This window comes from Canis aureus, chromosome 37 (genome assembly GCF_053574225.1).
Source record: "Canis aureus isolate CA01 chromosome 37, VMU_Caureus_v.1.0, whole genome shotgun sequence".
Lineage (NCBI taxonomy): Eukaryota > Metazoa > Chordata > Mammalia > Carnivora > Canidae > Canis > Canis aureus.
Genome location: NC_135647.1, coordinates 18,854,966 through 18,880,408, shown reverse-complemented (window position 1 = coordinate 18,880,408; position 25,443 = coordinate 18,854,966). Strand labels below are relative to the sequence as shown.

The 25,443-nt window shown below is 40.3% G+C and overlaps 1 protein-coding gene across 1 annotated transcript in view; it reads left to right on the top strand.

Annotated features, from left to right (window-relative positions):
* BMP6 (bone morphogenetic protein 6) overlaps nt 1-25,443 on the top strand; it is a 150,603-nt gene that overhangs the window by 103,013 nt on the left and 22,147 nt on the right. The window contains exon 2 of the mRNA XM_077886105.1: nt 18,868-19,060. Coding sequence (XP_077742231.1) covers nt 18,868-19,060 — 193 coding nt within the window. The remainder of the gene's footprint in view (nt 1-18,867; nt 19,061-25,443) is intronic.

Genomic DNA, 25,443 nt, shown 5'->3' with positions numbered 1-25,443 from the left:
TTTGTGTGTTCACATCACACGGCTGTGCTGCAGAGTCAGTCTGGCCCCCCACGGTGGTTATTTTTCCATTCTCTTATTTAGAACCCCTGGGCCTGATGGGCTCACGTCCCCTACACAGCCCGGGGGCCGTGGTCACATCTCAGTTTGGAACCACTGGTCTTCGTTTGACCAGGAGAGGGTCAAGGGTCTGTCCCAGGCCAGGCCGCCCGGTGCTTGAGAAGTACAGCTCCACTGGCTCTAGATGAGTCGTCCACTCTGTCAACACACACGTCCGGACCACCTGCCCTGGGCACCCTGGGCACCCGGGACACATAGGGCTGCGGCATACGTTGGAGGCGAGTTCTAGGCCTCAGCGGTAACACACCTGCATTTTCTTTCTCCATAGCCACCGGATTGGGGGTTGTTAAGGTGACGGGGCGGGGGGGGGGTGGTGCAGATGCCTCCAAGTAGGGCCACACACTGGCCCCGACTTCCCGGGGTCAGGCCATCCTGGACCAATCGGGGGGAGGAGAGGTCGAATGGGATCATGAGAAAGGACTCTCCCCACGTCCCCGTGTTTGGCACGCTTGATGCTGGGCCTCGAATAATAACAGGTCATCTGATGCAGTGTAACTTGATAGGAATATGAAACCCTGGTAACCCTGGGAACCGAAGCAAGGATTTGGCCTGTCAGTTACTTTTAACTTTTAGAACTTGAACGTTTCATTAAACCAAATAGCTCCATTGTCATGGTCAAAAGTCCACTGTGGAGAAAGACAGGGTTTCATGTTTACGTAAGCTGCCACTAAATGAGAGAAACTGTGGCCCCACACAGTTCATGTCTCGATTCTTTAAGGACGGATTTTTCATTTTGTGGATTTTTCACGTGCTTGTTGGCACGCATTCTTTCTCCGCAAAAGTTTTGATGGAAGCAGTACAGCTTTATTGGCCAGGGGAAGGGGTTGAAGATGAAGAAAAATCCTGATGGCAGTGATCTTGATAAAAAAGGATGCATCGTCTGGCACCTTATTGCCCTGTTGGGTAGAACACTTGGGCGCATAGGCTCTCATTTGGCTTTCGTGCTCCCTTGCGGATGGATGTTCCTACCGCACACATAGAGGGCATTACCAGATCTGGGAGCACGGGCAAATCCATCATAAATGAAGTATTAATATTACATTGTCATCCATGATAATAGTACCTTTGTTTCCAGATTTTATGGCCACTGTATAGATACGGCAAGAGCTGAAACGGTTAAGTAACTTGACGCAAAGACACTGCCGCATCTTGCCCTCAGCTCAAGGCTGAGGTGTTCTGACTGCACGCTAGACTCCTGGTTTTCAGAAATGTAAGCAAGCCCTTTGCTTAGGGCTCCTCTCTTTTTCAGCATTCCCAGGGTTTCCTTCCGGCAGGATGCTTTCTCGCCAGCATGATCGTTAGCCTCTCTCTCATCTCCCCTTCCTCTGTGTCGACCTCTGACTTTTGTTCTTTTGACTGTCGATTTCCAACATCTACTTCTTCTTCTCTTCATCTCTTCTGTAACTCATCTGGAGTGACCTTGTTTATATTCAGACTCAGCAAACGTTTACTGTGAACCTGCTGCGTGCCAGAGAGCGTGCTGGGCATGTTCACTCCACCACCCATTGGTTCCCTGGCCTCTTCTTAGATGGCCTACCTAGCTTGGCCCCTGGGGAAGAGGGTGCCTAGCTACCTGACTGTGCGTGTGTTTGGAACAGGCTCTGATTTCAGTCTGGTAGATAATCATCAACCCACCCAACATTAATTCTGAGGAATCAGGGGCTACAAAGGGAGACTGAAGAGGAAAAGCAAAAGAGAAACAGAATTGACAACAGGCACTCAAATACCTGTGCATGCATATTCACAGGGGCATTGTTCACAATCGCCAAGAGGTGGAAATGGCCCAAATGTCCATCAGTGTATGAACAGATAAAATGTATGTGCATACAAAGGAATATTATATGGCCATAAAAAGGAATGGATTACTGATATATGGTAACATTATTGATGATCCTTGAAAACATGCTAAGTGAGAGGAAACCAGTCACAAAGGATTATATGATTCCATTCATATGAAATATCCATACTATGCAAATTCATAGAGGTACGTAGGTTGGTGGCTGCCAGTGGCTAGAATGAGGAGATGCTGCTTAATGGGTAAGAGGCTTGCTTTTGGGATGGTTAAAATGTTTCAGAGGAGCACCTGGGTGGCTCAGTGGTTGGGCGTCTGCCTTTGGCTCAGGTCATGGTCCTGGGATCAAGTCCTGCATCAGGCTCCCCCTGGGGAGCCTGCTTCTTCCTCTGCCTATGCCTCTGCCTCTCTCTGTGTCTCATGAATAAATAAATAATATCTTAAAAAAAAGGTTTTGGAACCAGGCAGAGGTGGTGATTGCACAACACTGTGGATGTATTAAATGCCACTGAATTGTTCACGTTAAAATGATTAACTTCATCTTCTGTAAATTTCAGTTTCTTTCTTTTTCTTTATAAACAAAGGGAGTGTGTGTGTGTGTGTGTGTGTGTGTCCAGGGGTCTGTTTCTCTGAATCGAGGATGTGATTTTAAAATTCATCCTGTCTTTCTCATGCATGATGACCTTGTGATATGGCTTGAGTATAATTGAAGTAATTTGAGCAGATTAATTTCTTTCCTTAGCTTTTTAAGATTTAACATGTTTGGACTCTGCATCCCAAGCTCAGAGTGCAAAGCAATATGCTAATTGGTATTCAGGGCTTATAGTGCTGCTGCTTCAAAAAACAAACCCAGACAGATGTGTTGAGTTGGTCCCTTAGTTTAGCTGTTTGTGTTCTGGAGAATGCCCTTGGGTCTTGAAGAAAGATTGTTGGGGCTGGAGTCCAAAGCCTGAGTTCTGTTCTGGCTCCTTTTGCCCACTGGGAATACTCCGGTGCCCAGGAAAGAACATGGAGCAGACCTCGGTCCTGGCTTCTGCATTCACTCAACAAACATTCTTGAACCCTGTATTGGAGGTATTAAAGTGAATGTGACACTTTAATACCTCTATTAATACCCTACCTTTGAGGGGCTTACAGTCCAGTGGGTGAGGTAGACACACGACCAATGATCACCTTAATATAAGGTGAGGCGTAATGCTGAAAATTTGCATGGGACATTCTAGAAACCTAAAGTCAAGGTACCCAAACCAACTGGGGGTATAGAGGATATAGAGGAAGGCAGTTAAGGAGGACCTCCTGGACCTCCTGGAATTCATTCTTAAGGTAAGACTAAAAATACTGCTGCATTACCCATTAAGTATGACAAGTAATGGTGAGGGTTTTAGCAAAAGAGGAACATTTGACACTGAGTGGAGACATACACTTTATTTTTTAATTTTTTAAAGATTTTATTTATTTATTCACGAGAGAGGCAGAGACACAGGCAGAGGGAGAAGCAAGTTCCCCGCAGGGAGACAGATGCGGGACTCGATCCCAAGGCCCCATGATCAAATGCCCTGAGCTGAAGGCAGACGTTCAACCACTGAGCCACCCGGGCATCCCGGAGACCTACATTTTAAAAAGTTTCATTTTGGTATTTTTCACCAAAGCACTCATCATTATGGGGGAAACAAGAAGTGTAATTGTAGATGTGGCTTTAATGAATTGTTTTTATTTAGAATCACATAGGAGCATCAAAGCACCTTCAAAACTCAGAACCTGTAAAAGCCTATATATATCCTGGAGGGGAGGGAGGGAAAGGTCTTTGAAAGGACAAAGAGATTGTATAAGTAAGGGAAAGGCACAATCCTGGGGGGTGGCTTTCAGGAAAATAGAATGGTGTAATACGTCCCAGAGTAAAGTTTGAGGCAGGGAAAGGTGGGGGGTGAAGCTGGAACCAGGGGAATAGATTGAAGGCTCTAAGCAGGTAGTTTACGATTTGAGTCTCTGACTGTGGTACTAGCCACGGGGTGGGGAGGGGGTGGGCAAGGGGCACAACTTGAGGCAGTCGGACGGCTCTGAGCAAGAGCAGTGGTGTCACGGAAGGAGCAGGACAGGTAGGTTAGAGAAACTTCCAGAACGGTGCCATCCAAAAGAGCTTTCTGTGATGATGGAAATGTTCTACGATGTGCCTGGCGATACAGTGTCCACCAGCGACGTGTGGGCATTGAACCCTGTCCATGTGGCTAGTGTGACTGTGGAACTGAATCTTAAATTATAATTCATTTACATTTAAGTAGCAGCGTGTGGCTCTTATATTAGACAGTGAGGTTCCAGAAGGTAAAATCAGTAGGAGTTGGTGATTAATTGGCCAGTTTGCAGTGCTGGTGTACAGAGGTAAAGCTACAGGGGCACATTAATGGGCAAGGATATGGGTTTCATCTTGCGCATGTTGGCTTCACATGCATAAGGGGCGTCGGGATGAAGGGTACCAGGTAGGAAGATAAACACGTTCCTTAAGGCAGAGCAGTGAGCTGTAGATGAAAATGTGGGAGGCATTAGCATAAAGTAATAATTGAAATCATAAAAGTGAGTGCCATGGGGAGGCCCCTTAACTGCCTTTGGCCGCACATTCGTATTGCCATGATGGTGATAATATTTGCTCTGCCTACCTTCTGGGACTGTTCTGAGAAACAGATGAGCTGATACGTATGAAAATGCTTGTAAACTCTTCAAACATTAGGCGTGTTTTATGGTATTGTTAGGAGTTGAGAGGGATGTGTCCCAAATGTTGTTTTCCAAACATAACAGATAAAATAAAGACGTCAAATTCTGGAAATATTGCAGACTAGATAATGTGTAAGGCCCTCCTGCTAAAATATGACGAGATCCAGGAAAAACAAAAGCAAATATGTCTACAGCATGAATGTCAGGGACTCAGGGACATCTTTGAGGACTCCCCTGAGTGTGTTACTGTGAGCAAACAAACATAAAAGCTGGGCTTATGTGAATGCAAATACCAACACTCCTGCAGATCATGAGACCAGCTCAGGGTCCAGGCCAAAGCGGGAGAGCTGTCCCGGGGATTCCCATGGTAAGCCCTTAAATGGGAGAGAACTGGGTCCGGTCAGTAATATTCCTCACAAATGCAAACGTATGTGTCTTTATTTAATTTTTTCTGGAGAAAATAAAACAATTCAAACATTGAGGATGAATGTCAATCAAAAATTACCTAAAAAATTTCCAAGCACACAGGACATAAACCATCAAAATGAAAGTCATCAGAGGGTGGGACAGCAATGCAGATTTAAGTTCACCAAGGATTTCACAGAAAACAGACACCAAGTGAGAAATTATAATCAGGTATATAGGAAATACATAAAGAATAAAGAATGTATTGTAATACATAATAGTGACATAGAACAATTGATTAAAAATGACATGGGGGATCCCTGGGTGGCGCAGCGGTTTGGCGCCTGCCCTTGGCCCAGGGCGCGATCCTGGAGCCCCGGGATCGAATCCCACATCGGGCTCCCGGTGCATGGAGCCTGCTTCTCCCTCTGCCTGCGTCTCTGCCTCTCTCTCTCTCCTCTCTGTGCACTCTCATAAATAAATAAAAAATCTTTAAAAAAAAAAAAAAATGACATGGGGATCCCTGGGTGGCTTAGCAGTTTGGCGCCTGCCTTCGGCCCAGGGCGTAATCCTGGAGTCCTGGGATCGAGTCCCGCGTTGGGCTCCCTGCATGGAGCCTGCTTCTCCCTCTGCCTATGTCTCTGCCTCTCTCTCTCTCTGTGTCTCTCATGAATAAATAAATAAAATCTTAAAAACAAAAAGGAAAGAAAATGACACACCACACAGCAATGATGACAACAGATGGAATCAGTAGCAAATTTTAAAACTCATTAAAATGACAAACTAATAGATGGTTTAAACTATGTAGTAAACACAAGTGAAGAGAGAATTGGTGAACTTGATAAATCTGAAATTTCCCCACCAAGAGACAAGGAGGTAAATGACTTAAGGAAAAAAAAAAAAAAAAGCAGTGGAAATTAGGATGAAAATCTTCTACACCTCTAATTATCATTCTTGAAAAAGACACTAAAGAGAATGGAGGGGAGCCCTAATCAATGAGCTAAAGGCTAAGAATTTTCCACAACTAATGGAGGATAGGAAACCACAGATACATGAAGTACAATGTAATCTGAGTGGAATAAATAAAAAGAAACAGCTAGGCATGTTGTAATGAAGCCGCGGCATACCAGGAGCAGTGACATTATGAAAGCAACAAGGGAAACCAGGTCAACTAAAGAAGGGTTAATCCCTGGGTGGCTCAGTGGTTTAGCGCCCGCCTTCAGCCCAGGGCGTGATCCTGGAGTCCCGGGATCGAGTCCCGCATTGGGATCCCTGCATAGAGCCTGCTTTCCCCTCTGCCTGTGTCTCTGCCTCTCTCTCTCTCTTTCTCTCTCTGTGTCTCTCATGAATAAATAAATAAAATTTTTTTTAAAAAAGGGTTAATCTGATAGAGTGAATTACAGATGTAAATTTCTTCTCAGTTACAGTGAAGACACTCTTCCCATTAGTGCTCTGCAGTTGAATGGGAAGTGTGAATCTTCAGGAATATCCCTGAAGAATGCAGATGCAAAAATCCTCAACAGAATATTAGCAAACTGAATTCAACAACACATTAAAAGGATCATAAACCAATGTAAATTGGTGCGATCTCTGTAGAAAACCAGATGAAGGGTCCTCAAAAAATTAAAAATAGAAATACTATATGATCTAGTAATTCCACTACTGGGTTTTTACCCAAAGAAAATAAAAATACTAACTTGAAAAGATATATGCACCTTTATGTTTATTACAGCATTATTTACAATAGCAAAGATAGGGAAACAACCTAGTTGTTATCAACTAGTATACAACAGAATATTACTTGGCTGTAAAAAAGAATGAGATCTTGCCATTTGTGACAGGGTAAATGAACCCAGAGGGTATTATGCTAAACAAAATAAGCCAAACAGAGAAAGATAAATACTATATGATTTTACTTATAAGTGAAATTTAAAAAACAAATGAACAAAAACAGACAAAATCATAAATACAAAGAACAAACTGGTAGTTGCCAGAGGGGACGTGGTTAAAGGATGGGTGAAATAGGTGAAGAAGGTAAGACGTGCAAAAAATATATATATATCCTACATCATGATCAAATGAGATTCATTCCAGGGATGCAAGGATGATTCAACACCTGCAAATCAGTCAATGTGATTAACAAAGGATAAAAATTACATGATTATCTAGGACACTTGGGTGGCTCAGTAGTTAAGTGGCAGGCTCTTGATTTAGGCTTAGGGTCTTGAGATCAAGCCACATTGGATGTGGAGCCTACTTAAGATTCTCTCTCTCCCTCTCCTACCTCTCCCCTGCTCACATGTGCTCACTTTCTCTCTCTCTCTCATCTTTGAAAAAAATCATACAATCGTCTCAATAGATACAGAAAAAGCATTTGGCAAAATCCAACATCTATTTATGATAAAAATTCTCAACAAAGCAGATATAGAGTGAAAGTATCTCAGCATAATAAAGGTCTTATATGACAAGCCCACAGCTAACACCATATTCAATGGTGAAAAGCTGAAAGCTTTTTCTCTAAGACTAGGATTAAGATGAGAATCTCCATTTCTATTCAACATAGTATTGGAAATCCTGGACAGATCAATTAGGCAAGAAAAAAAGACATTCACGAGGAAGAAGTAAAACTGTTACTATTGGCAAAAGACATGATGTTATATGTAAAAACAAACAAAAACTAAAGACTATCAAAAACCTTTAGAATAAAATTCAATATAGTTGCAATATACAAAACCAATACACAAAAATCTGTTGCATTTCTTCACACTAATGAATTATCAGATAGATTGAAAACAGTCCCATTTATGATTACATTAAAAAGAATAAAATATCATAGAGTGACACATAAATCAGTATTGCCATGAATTCCTGTGTTGTACACCTGAAACTAATGTAACATTGTGTGTCAACTATACTAAAAAAGAAAACACACATTAATTTTGGTAAAAAGAGAAAGCATAACTAGGAATAAATTTAATCAAGAGCTCAGAAACCTATATATTGCAAATTATCAGACATTAAAGAAATTGAAGAAAACACAAATAAATGCAAAGATATTCCCATGCTCGCGGACTAGAAGAATTCTTAAAATGTCTATACTATCCAAAGCAATATAAAGATTCGGTACAATCCTTATGAAAATTCCAGTGATATTTTCCACAGAAATAGAAAAAATAATCCTAGAATTTATATAAAACTACAAAAGACCCAAATAGCCAAAGCAATCTTGAGAAAGAAGACCACAGCGATATCGTGTTCCATGATTTCAAAGTACATCACATAGCTATAGTAATAAAAAGAGTATGGTATTGCCATAAAAACAGACACATATATCAATGGGACAGAATAGAAAGCCCAGAAATAAACTCACACATAAATAGTTTATGACAACAGAGCTAAAATACACAACAGGGAAGGAACAGTCTCTTCCATAAATGGTAAAACTGGACCACTGTCTTACTCTGTACACAAAAAAATAACTCAGAATCGATTAAAGACTTACATATGAGACCTGAAACCGTAAAACTCCTAGAGGACAACATAGGCAATAAGCTCCTTGACCTAGGACTTGGAGATTTTTGGAATCTTGACACCAAAACAAGAGATGCAAAAATAAACAAGTGGAACTACATCAAACTAAAAACTTTCTGCACAGCAAAGGAAACCATCAACAAAATGAAAGGCAACCTACTTGAACGGGAGTATATTTGCAAATCATATACCTGATAAAGAGCTAATATCCAAAATATATAAAAGAACTCCTACAACTCAATAGCAAAAAAAAAGATCAAACAATGGGTAGAAGATCTGAATAGACATATTTTCCAGCAACTACAGATAGCCATCAGGCACATGAGAAGATGTTCAACATTACTAATCATCAGGGAAATGCAAATCAGAACCGCAATGAGGTACTACCTCACACCTTTTAGAATGGCTAACATCAAAAAGACAAGGAATAACAAGTGCTGGCGAGGATGTGGAGAAAAGGGAACCCTTGTGAACCATTGGTGGGAATGGAAGGTGTGGCCACGGTGGATAACCATATGAAGGCTTCCCAGAAAATTAAAAATAGAACTACCCTATGATCCAGCATATCCACTTCTGGGTACCCAAGGAAATGAAACAGTAAATGAAAGAAGTATATACACCCTCCCATATTCACTGCTGCATTATTTATTTATTTATTTATTTATTCATTTATTTTTATAATAAATTTATTTTTTATTGGTGTTCAATTTACCAACATACAGAATAACACCCAGTGCTCATCCCGTCAAGTGCCCCCCTTAGTGCCCGTCACCTATTCACCCCCACCCCCCCCCTCCTCCCCTTCCACCACCCCTAGTTCGTTTCCCAGAGTTATGAGTCTTTATGTTCTGTCTCCCTTTCTGATATTTCCCACACATTTCTTCTCCCTTCCCTTATATTCCCTTTCACTATTATTTATATTCCCCAAATGAATGAGAACATATAATGTTTGTCCTTCTCCGATTGACTTACTTCACTCAGCATAATACCCTCCAGTTCCATCCACGTTGAAGCAAATGGTGGGTATTTGTCATTTCTAATGGCTGAGGAATATTCCATTGTATACATAAACCACATCTGTATAAGAGCCAAAGCAATGGAAACAATCTAAATGTCAGTCAATGGATAAAAAAATTGTAATATCTATATCTATCATCTAATCTATCTATCTATCTATATCTTCTATGTAGAATCTAAAACAAAACAAAAAACCTGAAGCTCATAGATACAGAGAACAGATTGGTGGTTGCAAGAGGCAAGGGCGGAGGGTGGGAGAAATGGGTGAACTGTCTTTTTTTTTTTTTAATTGAATACAATTTTTTTTTCTTAATCAGAGGTATGGGAGACCATTCTTTTTAGGCTGTCCCAGTTCTGTGTTTTGACTAAAGATGTTTAGTTTTTCTTGGTAGTGAAAAAAATGCGTACCATATATATTGATACTAAATGTCTGATTGCTACTTTATAGTAGTCCTTATAAGTGGGCAAAAATGTGGTTATTTCATATTAATGGAACTCTATCAAGGCTGCAATCATTCAGTTTAAGTGTTTCCTCATGACACATGTTTATTGACTTAAGTGCCTGAGTGTATTCCTACCACGTTAGCTGGAGTCTGCAACTTTTCCACTGTGAGACACATATAGTTGTGTCTGTGAAACACGTGTGAGACACATATAGTTGCATAGTTGAGACATGTGTAGACGCTACTGAGCGTCTTCCCAACCTAGAGCGATGGTAACATCTGCATTTGGGTATGAAAAGGATTCTAAAATGTTTTTTAAAATAAAAATGACTTGTCTAACCCTTACTGCTAACAACGATATGAAGGTACTTAGCGTTGGTCCTAAAGCTCTTATATGTGCCAGGTCTAGTCCTAAAATGTCCTTTGAACTGAAAGCCTAGCTCAAAGGACTTCCTTTGCAGGGACAGGATAGTTCTGTGTCTGGATTGTGGTGTTGGTTATAGGAATCTATACATGTGATAAAATGTCACAGAATTATTTATGCATGTATATACACACACGCACACACACGTATATACACACACCAGATAATGCATGTGAAAATTGGTGAAATCAGAGTACAGACCTGTAGTCCACTTAAGATATATCAACATCAGTTTCCTGGTTTTGTTATTGTTATTCAATTATGTAAGATGTTACATGGGATCTCTTTAGTGTTTTTTTAATCCTTTCTTCTATTTTTGCAACTACCTGTGAGTCTGTAATTATTTAAAAAATGAAAGTTTAGGAAAAAAATGGCAGCCAGGAAAATAGATTCTTCTTGATATTTCTGATTCTAATAGAACATTAATAGAAACAAATATTTAGAAATATTTGGTACACCCCAGAGGGTAAAATCTGTTGTCTCATTGTGGTTATCAAGTGAGCTGGAGAGTCCAGCTTATTGTCTCTATGGCTATTTCAGGTTGAGTGCTTGCAACAGAAAAGTAAGAAGGCCACTGTTGTTACAAACCTTGAAAGACCAGCTGGAACTGTCCTTGTTGCCTAAAATTAAATACACTTGTGCCATAGCATAAAAAATTGTTTATCGTCGTCAGTGGAATGGTAGGGTTTTGTTTTGTTTTTGTTTTTTAAAGAGTTTCAAGTTTTTCAAGTTTGGTGTAGGACTATAAGTGGAAGCATGAAACATTTGGAAAATGTAGAATTTACTGTCAATGAATGTAATTTTGCCTTAAATAAGCCATGCCGAATTAACCAGTTAATGAGTCCAGATAATGAGAAACTAATGAGTATGTGGCTTTTCTTAAACATAGGAAGATTGTGATTGTTCTATTCTTTTACCATCCACTCTGTCTTCTTTCTTTTCTCTTTTATATTTTCACTTGAAACAGGTTGTATCTTTATTTTTTTTGTAGACAACTTTATTTTTTTTTAAAGAGTTTATTTATTTATTTGACAGAGGGAGAGGGAGAAGTAGGCTCCCTACTGAGCAAGGAGCCAGATGCAAGATTTGATCCCAGGACCTTGAGATCATGACCTGAGCTGAAGGCAGACACTTAACCAACTGAGCCACCCAGGTGCTGCTTCTCTAGACAACTTGAAATCATTCAGAGTTAGCAGGATGGTATTCAGAAAATATGTTAAAATATCAATTATTACAGCCAGTGCCTTGAGAATTATTTCCCTGTCTCCTTGTTTTGTAACAAATAATAAAAAGTTCTTTGCTTTCAACATTTCAAAAAAGAAAAATATGACAATCAAATTAAGCAATAGTGAGGAAAAAACTGACCTCCAGTAAGACAAATCCAAAAAAAGGGAATTCACAAATACTATTAGAATGAAAAAGCTGTAGTTAGAGCAGAGATTAAATAAGAGAAGACTGAAAATTTTTAAGGTAATAAATTGGATAAATTCTTCCCCTCTTAACAAACCTCTAGAAAATGCATAATGACTTAAAAAGTAGATATTTTTAAATAGTAGATACCTCTACATTTAAAGGAAAATGAATGGGTAATTAAAAATTTTCCCCAAAGGAGAACACAGAATCAGATGATTTTACAGATAAGCTTTCGAGACTTTGAAGGAAGAGATCATTTCCTGAGAAGAAAGAGGGAGCATTCCCCAACTTATTCCAAGAGCAAGTATAACTTGAAACCGAACAACACTGTATGAGGTGAGCCCATCACGTGTGCGCCTATAAACACAAATGCAAAAATTCCAAGCCACAAATTCAAAAGGTAACAGGGCAAGTAATGTGAAACCTTTAAGGTCCGTGTTACAGACTGTGTGTGTGTGTCTCAAATTCCTATGAACAAAACCCTAATTCCTAATGAGTCGGTTTTAGGAGGTAGGGCCTTGGGATGTAATCTGGTCTAGATGAGGTCATGAGGGTGGAGACCCCATGATGGGATTAGTGTCCTACAGGAAGAGGAAGAGACTAGAGCTCACACCCTCTCTCTACATGCACGTACCAAGGAAGCCGAAGTGAAGACCTAACCAGGAAGGCAGCCCTTAGCAAGAACCCAGCCATGCTGGCACCCTGAGCTCAGACTTCTAGCCACCAGAATTGTGAGAGGTCCGTGTTGGTTGTTTCAGCACCCCCAGTCTGTAATATTTTCGTTATAGCAGCCCAAACTCACTGAGACCGTCAAGGAAGCAATCTGCTACATTTTCTTATTAGGTTCAACAGTTTGGACTCGATTTCTTTCCTTTACTATTGTTTAATCTTAACAATACTGAACTGGACTTCAAGATGGAAAATGAGCATCTTTGCCTTCTTCCTGATTTTTAAAGGACATGCTTTGAGGGTGTCACCATTAAGAATGTTGTTAGCACAAAAAAAAAAAAAAAAAAAAAGAATGTTGTTAGCTGTAGGTTTTTTAGATGGACTCCTGATCAGATTAGTGGAGTTCTTTCTGTTCCTGGTTTGCTCGTTTGGAAGAGACTTAAGAGACAGAACAACCAAGTGTAAGAAGTGAATCCTATTCGGCTCCTGCCTCCAATAAGCCAAAAGCAGACTTTTTGAGCTGTGGGAGGGAATTTGATTATGGTTTGGGTATTAGAGAAAAACAGCAAATTATTTTAACGTAGGTATGGTCATGCATTGTGATTGTGTAAGAAAATGTCTGGTTTGGCGGGGGGTTTGGTGGTAAAATATGCATCATATAAAATTTAGCACTTTAGCCAATTTTAAATGTACAAGTTCTGCAGCATTGTGTTCACATTGTTGTGCGACCATCGCCACCATCCATCTCCAGAATGTTTTTCACCTTCCCATGCTGAAACACTGTCCCCACTGAACACTAACTCCCTGTCCCTCCCACCTCAGTTCCTGGAAGCCACCCTTGCACATTCTGCCTCTATGAAGTTGACTACTCCAGGCACTGCATATAAGGGCATACAATATTTGTCCTTTTCTGACCGGCTTAAACTTCATTTTGCATAATGTCCTCAAGGTTTACCCATGCTGTAGCCTGCATCAGAATTTCCTTCCTCTTTAAAGCTGAATTGTCTTTGCCACGTTGTTTATCCATTCATCCGTTGATGGACGCTTGGGTGGCTTCTTTTTGGCTACTGGGAGTGCTGCTAGGAATATGGGTGTACCAATATCTGTTCAAGTCTGTTTTCCATTCTTTCAGATACCTATATATACACTTAAAAGTGGGATTGCTGGCCATGTGGTAAATCTGTGCGTGTCTGAGGAATTGCCAGACTGTTTTCTGCAGCAGCTGCACCATTTCACATTCCCACCAGCAAGGCACAAGGGCTCTACTTTCTCCACATCCTTGCCAACGCTTGTTAAGAAAATGTCTGTTTTTAATGGATTTATATGAGGTAGAGTTGAAGAAGAATTATTAGTCACCCATTGCCTACAGAGCAGTCATGCCCCACCCATGGGACTTCAGGCCCCCACCAGCTGACAGGCAGTACAGCCATCTGCTTGGGCTGCTTTCACTCTTAGTTGTGACCATGCCTATATTTGCCATGTGTGCCTATAAAATTTCCATTATGCTCTGAAGGACTTTAAAAGAAAAAAGGAAAACACTCTGATTTAGTGATATGTACATATATATAGTAAAACTATCAGTTTTTAAAAGGCAACAAAATGCTAGACATTATTCATGATTCTAGGTACCTTTCGGGCAAGAGTTGGGGATAGCACCAGAGAGGAATACCATGGTATTGGTCATGTTCTGGTTTTTAAGTTGGGTGCTGGTTTCCTTAGGTCCTTATTATGATGCTTCATTACCTCTATAAATTGCATATATCCTTTTTCATATTTAGTATTACATAACTTACATTTTTAAATCCTCAACCAGTAACTCTTATTACTTAGAGCTCTGGTTCTTACATGTTGGTCAAAGATCTGGTGCTCGTCTGAATTTCAGCTGGCATAGTATAAGGCAGAGACAATAGAGGGAGTTTTATAAAGCTAAGTTTACTTGATTTCAAGGATCGTGTTTTTCAATTAATGTCCTCTTTAATTTGGTATTAAAAGAGCCTTCAGAAATGATCATAGAGTTAAAAGGATGCAGTTTGTTGTGTTGTTTGTTTTATTGTCTTTACAAATGGCAAACAAAAAAAGTAGATGACCTTGTATAAGGTCATTACCATTGAAAAATGTTATGGTCCTTGAAATAAAAAATTCTAGGAATTATTGCCTCAGAGAACAGAAACGGCATTCATTAGCCAAACAGCAAGGCTGATGATACTCAAGGTAGTGATTTTACTTACCACTTTTGACACAGAATGCAGCTCTTCAACTTAATAAGGTGATTTAGAGGAACCGCTGATCGGCCCTACCTAAAGACTCCTGAATAAATTTGAATTAACTCAGCAGAGACCTACTCCAAGTCAGTAGAGCTAGCGTCTCAAACATCAGCTGATGATGATCAAAACTAACATTTGAGTACTTTCTCTACCACTATTTTGTAGAAATTGTCCCACTTAAAGCTCAGAAATGCATTATTGCCATTTCCCTGATAACTGGAACCTTGGCTAACGTCTTGCTCGGCATCACGTAAGTCAGAGAAAGGGGAGCTAAAAATTCAGAACCGGTTTGGCAGCACGACCCTTCATCAACACGCATAGCTACTACTCAATTGAATAGCACACGTGACACCCCCAGTGCAAAGCTAAAATGCTAAGGGCCACAAAACAAGTCCTGAGAGCTGAATTCAGAACTTGGCCCGGTCCCTTGCAGTACCTCCCATATTTTGGATTGTCTGACATTTGTAGAGTCCAGAATCATAGAGCTTGAAGGCGGGGAATGCAGAGTTCGCTAGAAACATTACAGTTTTACCACTGAGGTCTTCAAATGCACATGGAGGCAGGGATCTAGCTGCATTTATGTCTTGTCTCCCTCCCAGACACTCATGAACACACTATATAAATTCACTATAGAAATCGAAGACTGGGGGAAAGGAGTTCCAGGCGAACTCCCATGGCTGACAGCTGAAGTATCATGGGGAGTGGGAAGAAGGTGGTCCAGCTTCCAGCCAAGAGGCCTCAAGAGAGGTTTGGAAGACAGTGAACTTTTTGAGTGAGAGGGCTTATAACGAGATAGGGGAGTGGAGGCTCAGATTCCTGAATCTCCTCAGAGAAGGATAAAAGAAAGGCAAAAGACAGTTCAGACTGCTTCCAGATAATGTTATCTCAGTAGAGAAATGGGAAAATGCTCACATAAGCCCATGCGTTCTAATTCGTATTGTAGTAAAGTGAAGGCTTTGAACGATGTTCCTATTTTCTTTTAGGTTCTTTATCTTTCACGTTTGTCAGTGGGCGCCTGCCAGGGCTCCTCCTCAGTCATACCTACTGCCTCCCAGCATCTCAACATCCTTAAGAGTCGCATGTGGTTTCTCCCCATCCTAGCAAGTTCAGACTTCCCCTTCTTTCTCTTGTCCTCTCCTGTCCTCCCTTTCCTTCTTGTGTCAGTCAGTTGCCTGTGACTGTGTAACACATCACCCAAATGAGAGTGGCGTTAAGCAATGTGCTGTTGTCTCCCACAATCTTGGGAAATGACCAGGTTCTAGAGGGTGATTCTTGCGCTTGGTGCCTCATGCAGTTGCAGTCAGAGGCTGGCTGGGATTGGAGCCCTCCAACGTCTCCTCTGGTTTGGGCACCTGAGGTGGCATCTCGGTAGAACAGCTGTGGTGCCTCAGGTGAAGTAGTGGGAGGCTGACTGAATGCTTCCCTCTCTCCCTCCATCTGTCCCTTCATGTACCGTACAGCCTCTCTGCGTGGTTAGCTTGGGCTTCCTCACAGCATGGAGGTTCGGAGTAGTGGGAGGTCTTCTATGGTAACGATTTTTCCCCTAGATAAGCAATCCAAAAAACCAAAGCAGAAGGAGGTTCAAAGCTTGGGAGTCACTCAGCACCGCTGTTGCTGCATTTTATTGGTCCAGAGAAAGTCAGAACAAAACCCACTCTAGGGGAGAGGGACCCTATACGAATACAGGGAGGTATGGTTTATGGGGATGATGTACTTCTGCAAACCTGGCTACCACATTTCTGATTTATTGAAATTTGACTCCTTGTGACTGAAATATCTTAAGTTACTGTCTCATGTCTTGTGTCACATCCATGATTTATGATTTCTTCTTTCTTTTATTTATTTTAATTTTTTAATTTCTTCTTTCTAATTGTTGTTTATACTACTAGCGATTGAAAGACTTCTTTTAGGAATTCTTATGCATTCTTTCAAATGAATCTTAACAATATATTTTTATTTACTGATATTAAAATTTAAGCACCCAGAGGGCCCTATAGAAAAGCTACATGACTGTTTTTTAGAAAGTCTCTTTGGGAAATCAGATTTGATTCACTTTTTAACCACTGATGATAACATATCACACTTAAAAGGCAGATCAGTTTTAGGGAAAAGCGATACACCCTCATGTATGGGTGTCCTTCAGTGAACTCACCCACAAGATTGCTTTTCATGCTTAGCCACTAATTTGAAAACCTGTTCTCTTGTTGGGACTGAACCATGCTTTATTTTCTGGCTAGACCTTTTATTTATTTATTTATTTTTAATTTATATCAAGCTCTTACACAATCCAAAGCTTTTTTTTTTTTTTTTTTTTTTTTTTTTTTTTTTTTTTTTTTACCACCCCATCCCCGCCCCGGAAAGAAAGAGATAACTTGACTCTAAAAGATTTTAGCTTAGTCCTATGGCAGTTTCAGAAATTCTTTATTTAAAACCTCCTACCTATAGATGGCTTAAAGTTCCTTAGCTTCGGCAAATGCCATTGAGGCCTTAGGTTCTTATAAAGAGTCATTGACATTTTTTTCTCTTCTTTCTTTCTTTCTTTCTTTCTTTCTTTCTTTCTCCTTTCTTTTTGTTAAAGAAGCTAAATCTCTGAAGTTTTTCTCTGGTGATCATAAAGAATAACACATGTGGGACAAAATGGGCAGTTGGAGGTGGCAAATAATTTGATTTTTTTCCCCCCTTACCCACAACCCTGGGGAGAACTCTGCCATAAAGGAGTAATTTGCTCATGCGATTTCACTGCAGTTGCCATAAAAAAAAAAAACAAAAAAAACACACCTAACAGGAACAGTAGGCCAGAAGCGTTTCCAATCCCTGGAGAAAAGAGTCAAGGATTTACGGTGGGAAGCAGAGCAGTCCTTTTTCTCTTTTACAGTGATTAGGAGTGAAGTATCTGAGGTCGATACCACTTCTCTCACACAGGACTTTATATAGATTCAGTGGAAGCTGACTCTGAAGAGTGATCATCAGTGGTTGAAGTTTTCCATAGATTGTCTTCATGCAGGGGGAAGATTTTGTTTAAAAAAAAAAAAAGATTCCAGACTCCATTCTTCCCCAGTTTTTAGAAAAGCATTAGAGGGGCACCTGGGTGGCTCAGTGGGTTGAGCGCCTACCTTTGGCTCAGGTCATGATCCCGGGGTCCTGGGATCAAGTCCTGCATTGGGCTCCCTGTGAGGAGCCTGCTTCTCCCTCTGCCTGTATCTCTGCCTCTCTCTCTGTCTCTCATGAATAAATAAACAAAAAAATCTTAAAAAAAAAAAGCATTAGAGAAAATAGCAAGGTATGCTGTTGGTAATTTGCTTCCACACCCGTGTCCTCACACCTGGGTTCTGTGTGCAGCTTGAGTGAAGGGGCCCTAGCCTCAGAGCCCTGCAGCTCCCCCTCTGCTCCGGGAGAAGGGGGGGCAGTGCTCTTGAGTTCTAGCTGGATTTTTTCTGAAGCTTTACCCTAACCTCCCCCCCTCCCCCCGTACCCCTCTCCCCAGTGAAACTTTCCACTGAGCTTCAGGTTGAGGCCAAAGGTGCTGCTCACTCCCCTACCACCCTAGGACCCCTCTTCCCAAAGGTCAGCTCACACCTACCCTCAGTGGTGCCAACTGTTGATGGCAGGAGGTGACCCAACCTGAGGGGGCCAGGCAGCAGGAAAGAAAGGGGGCTGGGAGGGGGTGACCGGGGCCAGGATCACCAGGGACGTTTTTGTTCACCATTCTCTTCATTCTCACAACTTCCTCGGGAAGCCCAGTTCACTCCTGCCTTCGTAGGTGAGGAAACCTGAAGGCAAGAGTTTAAATAACTTGCTTTCCTGCAACGTACTTCAACCAAGTATGTAAAGTATTGAAACCAAATAAAATCTAAGAATTTTACTTACTCCTTGGGTAAGATGAGGGATTTGAATCTCAGCCTGACAGCCCAGCCACTGTTGGTTCATGGGACCACTCACCCACCCACCCACACTCCCATCCCGCTCCCAAGCCATTGCTAACTGGTAATCCACTTCTGAATGAAAACGGGGCGGCTTTCTTGAGGTGAGCCTGTGGCACCTAGTCAAGTAACAATAGTTGTCACTCTCTCTTGTTTAATCTTATAGTGGAGTACGAGAAGGAGTTCTCCCCTGGCCAGCGACACCACAAAGAGTTCAAGTTCAACTTATCCCAGATTCCTGAGGGTGAGGCGGTGACGGCTGCAGAATTCCGAATCTACAAGGACTGTGTTGTGGGGAGTTTTAAAAACCAAACTTTTCTTATCAGCATTTATCAAGTCTTGCAGGAGCATCAGCACAGGTATGAAGGCTCAAGGCACCCATACGGGTGGGGCTGGCCCCCATTTCTCACCCTGCCATCATCTAACCCCGAGTATGTCTGTGGAAGGTGATTTGGAGTTCAGGGGCAGCACACGAGCATGATGAGGAATGCATTCTGAATGGTAGTGTTTAGCCAGCAAGAAGATTTTTTTGGTTATTAAAATGAAGATTTTTTTCCAAATAGTTGTCTTTTCCTAAGCAAGCCAGTGGACGGTATTTACTAAGCATCCTTTGTGATCAGAGAACATATGCCTTATTGGGGTTAAAACATTGCCCACCGTGGTTCGACCGGTGAGGGTGGCTAAAATCAATTCATACATGAAAGTCATGTAAGGATGCTTATAAATGATACTCACTAAGTTAGTGGAAAGCTGTGTGTTTGCCTCTAATACATATATGTGAGCTGTCTTTGAGTGTGTGTATGGGTGTGTATCTCGAATGTATCTCTTCTCATTTGGATACAAAGGAACAGTAGACTATTTGCCCCCCTCCCACCCCATGTCTGGAATATTCTTGTTTTTTGAAATGAGGCTAGACCATTTTTATGAAAGAATTTCAACAGCTTACATTCTTGGGGCTGCCTACCAATAAAAAAAACTAACATGGAGTGATTTCTGGAGGATTAGAAGGGCCAAGGGAAGAAATATTACAGCAGCTGGTCCAATCCTGTAGCACATAGAAAGCAAGCCAGTGATCTTGACTTGTGCTTAGTGTTTGGGGGTCAGTCAGTTAGTTCTTGAGAATTGGTGGGCCTGATGCAAAGGTCAGCACCACTGCATACGTAGTGCCCAGGATGGAGAACACAGCACATGATGGGACAGCCTGGCAATTATACGGTAAATAGGCAGACGACAAAGGGAAAGAGTACAGAGATGGAGGGAACCCCACATTTACAATCTCTGTAGGGGATTTGCCAGCTTTGGTTTCACACACCAAGTCAAGATTCTTGCTTTTGGGCTTGGAAATCTGTTGACTTCCCAAGAATGTCCAAAGGTTTAGGAATGACTTCGGTTTCTCCTGGACTTACGGATCTATGTGTGGCTCTGCCACAAATATGCACGCTAAAATAATAATGACTGTAAACTGGCCCCATAAAAGGTTTATTTTGAAAGCACTACCAACATGTGGCCCTTGTGCATATTCGAGTGTGTCATGAGGGAAACAGGAAAGGGAAAACACGTGCCAGGCTTTGGGGGCACATTGTGGTGTTGAATATACGCACTGAGCATTGTATGTGAGTTCTTTGTCGGGATAGTTATAAGTAAAATACAGCCATTGGTATCTATAACAGACTAGAATTTCGGAATGAAGGGAAGGTTTTCTGTTGTCTGATTTTCACCCCTAAATAAAAGTATCATCAGTGACTTAACTGTTAAGGGCCTCTTTTGAAATAACAAATTATTTGTTGGTAGATTTTTGTCTTTTGATATTTCAGAAAGAATTGATACTCAGTGGTGATTCTTGGAGCCTGCTTTAAGCCATTGATTGTCAGTCTGCCTAATTATATGTCCACTGCATTTATCTGGCAGAAATAACCTACCAGTACCTTCCTGGCTCAGACATTTGTTTGGAATCCATGGTTTTCTCTGTTCCGCAGGAAAGGCTTTATAGTGAAAACACTAGATTGGGATTTTTGTGTAACTATGGGATTTTTCAAAATTATTATTATTTAAAAAATAGAGCTAGCAGACCATTTGTAAGGTTTATATTGAACTCCAGCCAAAAACGAACAGCTGCCTTGTGCTTAAGATGGTGGTGTCATACTTTCTCCGGGCCAGCAGTGAGTTTGGAAAACAAAATCCCAAACAGCCCCAACCTTTGATGACTCTGTCAAAGCAGAGTTGTAATTTCTCTGCCTTCTAGGATGGGAGTATTTGGCGATTGGATGTGTTTAACTTTTGTGCATAGGAAAGGGGATATATGGGAGAATTGGGAAATTCTCATGCTTTTGAAAGGCTGCAGGTTGACCAACAGGAGATTTTCTTTTCTTATCGGTGGGCTAGGAGCCCAGGTCTCCTGCTGTCTCCTGATGTTCTTCCAGAGGCCTCCAGATTTAACTGCAGGGCTCCTTCTGGGGAAGGTTTGATCTCCCCATCTGTACCGTCTTGGGGTTTCCTGGCTAAAAATGATCGGCCAAGCTTGTGAAGAAACTTATTTGTCTAATCTGTGTGTAAGTGAAATTTGTAGTATTTGATGGATTCACTTAATTTAACAAATGTTTGTTTTGCAAAATAGTTGGCCTCCTTGAAAAAGAAAACTACAAAAAAGGCAGGTTTTTCAGTGCTGAATTGTACCTCCAGCTAAGGCAAAAGAAGTTATGTGTTGGGCCTCTTGATATAAAAGGCAGCTAAGAAGCCTAACCCAGGGGAGGGTCAGAAAAGATTCTTGGAGGATAGGCCATTGCTATGAATTGTGCAGAAACATATTCCTCTTACTGATAAGAAATCACTGGAACAGGTAAGTTCAAAAAAGTGACTACTTGAATAGATGGTGCTTTGAGTAAGAACAGGGAAACATTTGATACTTTATTCAAAACCTGAGAATAAGCTTTGAGATAGAATCTAAGTCCTGAAAAGATCTGGAGCAACCCATAGAGCAGAATTGGATCAGCAACCCAACAGCACGTACAGTAAAATCAGAGCAGCAAAGGGTGTTAATATCTGGTGTTATAAATCATGTTTTTATGATGACGCTGGTAAAAATCGGCATTTGCATAGCACTTAGAGTTTGGAAAGAGCCTTTTCACATATTCCCTCACTAGGATTTAACCGCTGACCCCCATCAGATAAGCAGGGCAGGCATGTTACCTTTTAGAGAATGAAACGTGGCACATAAGAATTTTGCCAAGTCCAAATTAGGCCTGCATTGTTGTCTGCTGTTTCCCAAGTCACCCTGATGACAAAGGGACAGTCCCAAGATAAAGGTGAAGTGCCAGAAAAAGGTAAGCAATCCCCTTGGGGCATGCCCTTTGTCTCCATCTGGTTAGCTTTGATGCAAACATCCTAAAGATGTTTCTGTGTGGGTGTTCAATGAGATGGCTCTGTTGGGGGTGCAGATGTGTCTGCTAGAGTTCAGGCCCTGGTTCTTTGACTTTCCAGGCTTTTCTTCAGAAATGTTTGTTGACCTACTGAGAAACCATAAAACTGTTAGCAGCTTTTCTAGAGGAAGGGTATGGACAAGAAAAAAGACTAGAATAATTCTATACAAAAGTATTTGTACTTATTCCGAGTGTTACCTATTTGTCCATGGACTTTACCTTGTTCTCCCACATCTCATACACACTAAGCTGTCTTCATGCTTGTAGTGTAAAGGCTGCTCTGAATACCTTTGACCTTCTATATTTGTGGTTGTAGTCTGTTGCTTTTCAGAATGTGTACTCATGATCTTTAATTATATTTTTAAAAATATATTTATTTGAGAGAGAGCATGAACAAGGGAGACAGGCAGAGGCAGAGGGAGAAGCAGACTCCCCACAGAGCAGAGAGCGTGACCCTGGGATCATAACCTGAGCTGAAGGCAGATGCTTAAAATGATCAAGCCACCTAAGCACTGGATCGTTAATTTTATAGCTCCTGTAGATTAATAGTGCAGTTTTGGGGCCTTCCAAAAATATCATTTTCATCTACACTTATTTGGTTAAAGACATTCTTTTACGGTTCTTATTTGAATTTCATATAATTAGAAGTTAAAGTCAAATAGCATCTCTTGAAAGCCAGCCAGAAATGTTTTCAGTGTCTGAAAGATGGCCCTATTTTGTTTTGTTTTGTTTTTATGATGGCCCTATTTTGTACTTGAATTTGCCCACTTGTTTCTGCTAGCTTTGAAATCCCATATACTACTATGTTTTAGAAATTACATTGCTGGAAGTGATTGTCTTCTGTGCATATAACTTTTCTGTGTTCTATCATGGTGCAGTCTTTGGAAGACATGTAGAGGAAGAATTAATTCCAAAATTTAAAATTCAGTGTGTCCTGGTGTAAGCAATATCACAACCTACTCCTCTGTTTCCAAACAGGCAAAGTTTTTTCTTTCTTCTTTGTTTTTTTTTTTTTTTGTTTTTTTTTTTTTAGTTCATGTTTCATCCTAACTTCATTAGGCTTAGGGTGTGAAAAATGAATGTTTGAATCAAGAGAACTGAGCATTAGAAATGGATTTTGAAACTGAGAAAGATTTCCTTAGGCCACCCAGAAGCTGTGCTAGTACAGTCCCTGGGAATAATCCCAGACAGAATTATTGCTTAAACTAAATTTTTCACCAAGTTCGCCATTTACATATTTTACAGATAGAATGTAATTGTTTCAAGAGAGAAAATCACTGTTAGAGGGCAAAAACACATTTTTCCAGAATTTTTAGTTGGATAATGCTCCTCTGAACCATTCACAGAGATAGAGAACACAGGAATAAGTGAGGGAAGGGCAATGAGGATGAGTTCAGGTTTGGACATGTTTGAGACATGAATGGATGCCCAAGAGGCAGTGAAATATGAAAGTTTTTAGCTCAGCAGAATGAGCTAGCTGGAGTAGTAGATATTTGAGATTCTAAATGAACTAGTAAAGTAGATTAGATAGCCTAGTTGTGTAAGAATAGAAATAAATAATTGCCCTAGTATCATTTATTGGAAATACTATTCTTTTTCCATGCACTTCAGTAGCATCTTTGTTATAAATCAGGTGACCATGTATGTGTGGGTCTGGTTCTAAGACCTTTATTCTGTTCCATTGGTTGTCTTTTTCTTGCACCAATCTATACTCTTCGTTTTCTTAGTTTCATAAGAAGGCTTGATAACTGTATATAAATTCTTTAAATTTTGAAACTCTGTTTGCTAGTTATGGCCTTTTGCATTCCCACATAAATTGTAAAATCAGCATTTTAATTTCTATAAAGAAACTTGTGGGGCTTCTAATTGGAATTCCATTAAATCTAGAGATCAATTTTGGAAGAATTGACTCTTACTAATATTGAATGTTCCAATCTAAGAATGTGGTATTTGCCTAGGCTTTCTTTCACTTTTCTTAGTAATATTTTATGATTTTTTTGTGTCTTAAATATTCTTATTAGATGATTCTGATTTATAGATCATTAGAATATTCCCGGTTTTGACGATTTTTATGCTATTGTAAATAATATTATTAGCTTTTAAAAACTTCGGTGTCTAATTGTTTCTGCTCACAAAGAAATACAATTGATTTTTGTATATTGATCTTATATCCAGCAACCTTGCAAATTCAATTATTCATTCTAATAATTTTTTGTGCAAAATTTTTGGAATTTCTATAAATATAATCATGTCATCTATAAATATCAGTTTTATTTCTTCTTTTGTAATTCTTACATTTTTTTTCTCCATTTTTCTTGTTTTATTGTACTGACTGGACATGCAGTACAATTTTGAATTTGAGTCAGATTTCTGTCTCAGATCAGAAATCCCTGAATGAATTTGCATGTAATTATATATATATATAATATCTTTATAGGTACTCTTTATTAGAATCTTAAAGAAGTTCTCTATTTCGAGTTAAGTTTTCTAATATTAGAAATTCGTGTGGAATTTTATTTTTAAAAATTTCTGATTTTTTCCCCTAAGTGTTAATGTGATATACTACATTAAACTATTTCCAAATGTTAAACCAACCTCGCATTCATGGAACAAGCCCAACTTGTGATTTATTATCCTTTTTACATAATGCTAGATTCAGAGATCATATCTGATAACTCTATTATTCAGGATCACCTGTGGGTCTGTTCCCATTATCTATTTGTTCTCTTGATTTTTCCTCATTTGACTTTATTTCTTGGCATGACTGATCATTTTTTTAATTCAGTTCTGGCCATTATCTATGGAAAATATTTATAAATGCTGTTATCTCTTTCTAGAGTGGATTTCCTTGTCTTCTGGGAGGCACACAAAATACAGGGTGATCTCTCATTCTTTTCAAGTATTTAAGGGTATTTAAGGATGTGTTAAGAATGATCTGTTTCTGGTTTTTTCCTTTCTCCTAGAGTTTAGCCCTCTAGGGGTCTCAGCTGAAGGTCTAGGATGTTTGATGTTTACCAGAGCTCCTCTTCCTTGGTGGGCTCTGCACTCTAATTTTTAACTTCCAGCATTGAGAAACTGCCAAAAACTCTGCTTAGCTTTTTGTCCTTTAAGCAGTTTCTTTCTGCTTGTTTTCTCAGCTTCCTACTCCACGCATTCACAGCCTCATATTTGGCAAATATCCCAAATGGAAATGTTGGAGTTGAAGGCAGCCAGGACTTGAAGAGCCAAAGTTCTATAGGAGGTGAAACCAAACTTGTATGAGCTCACTTTTATGCAGCCCCTTTCCCCTGGGACCTTAGCCCTCCAGGTCCAAACTTCCCGAAGCT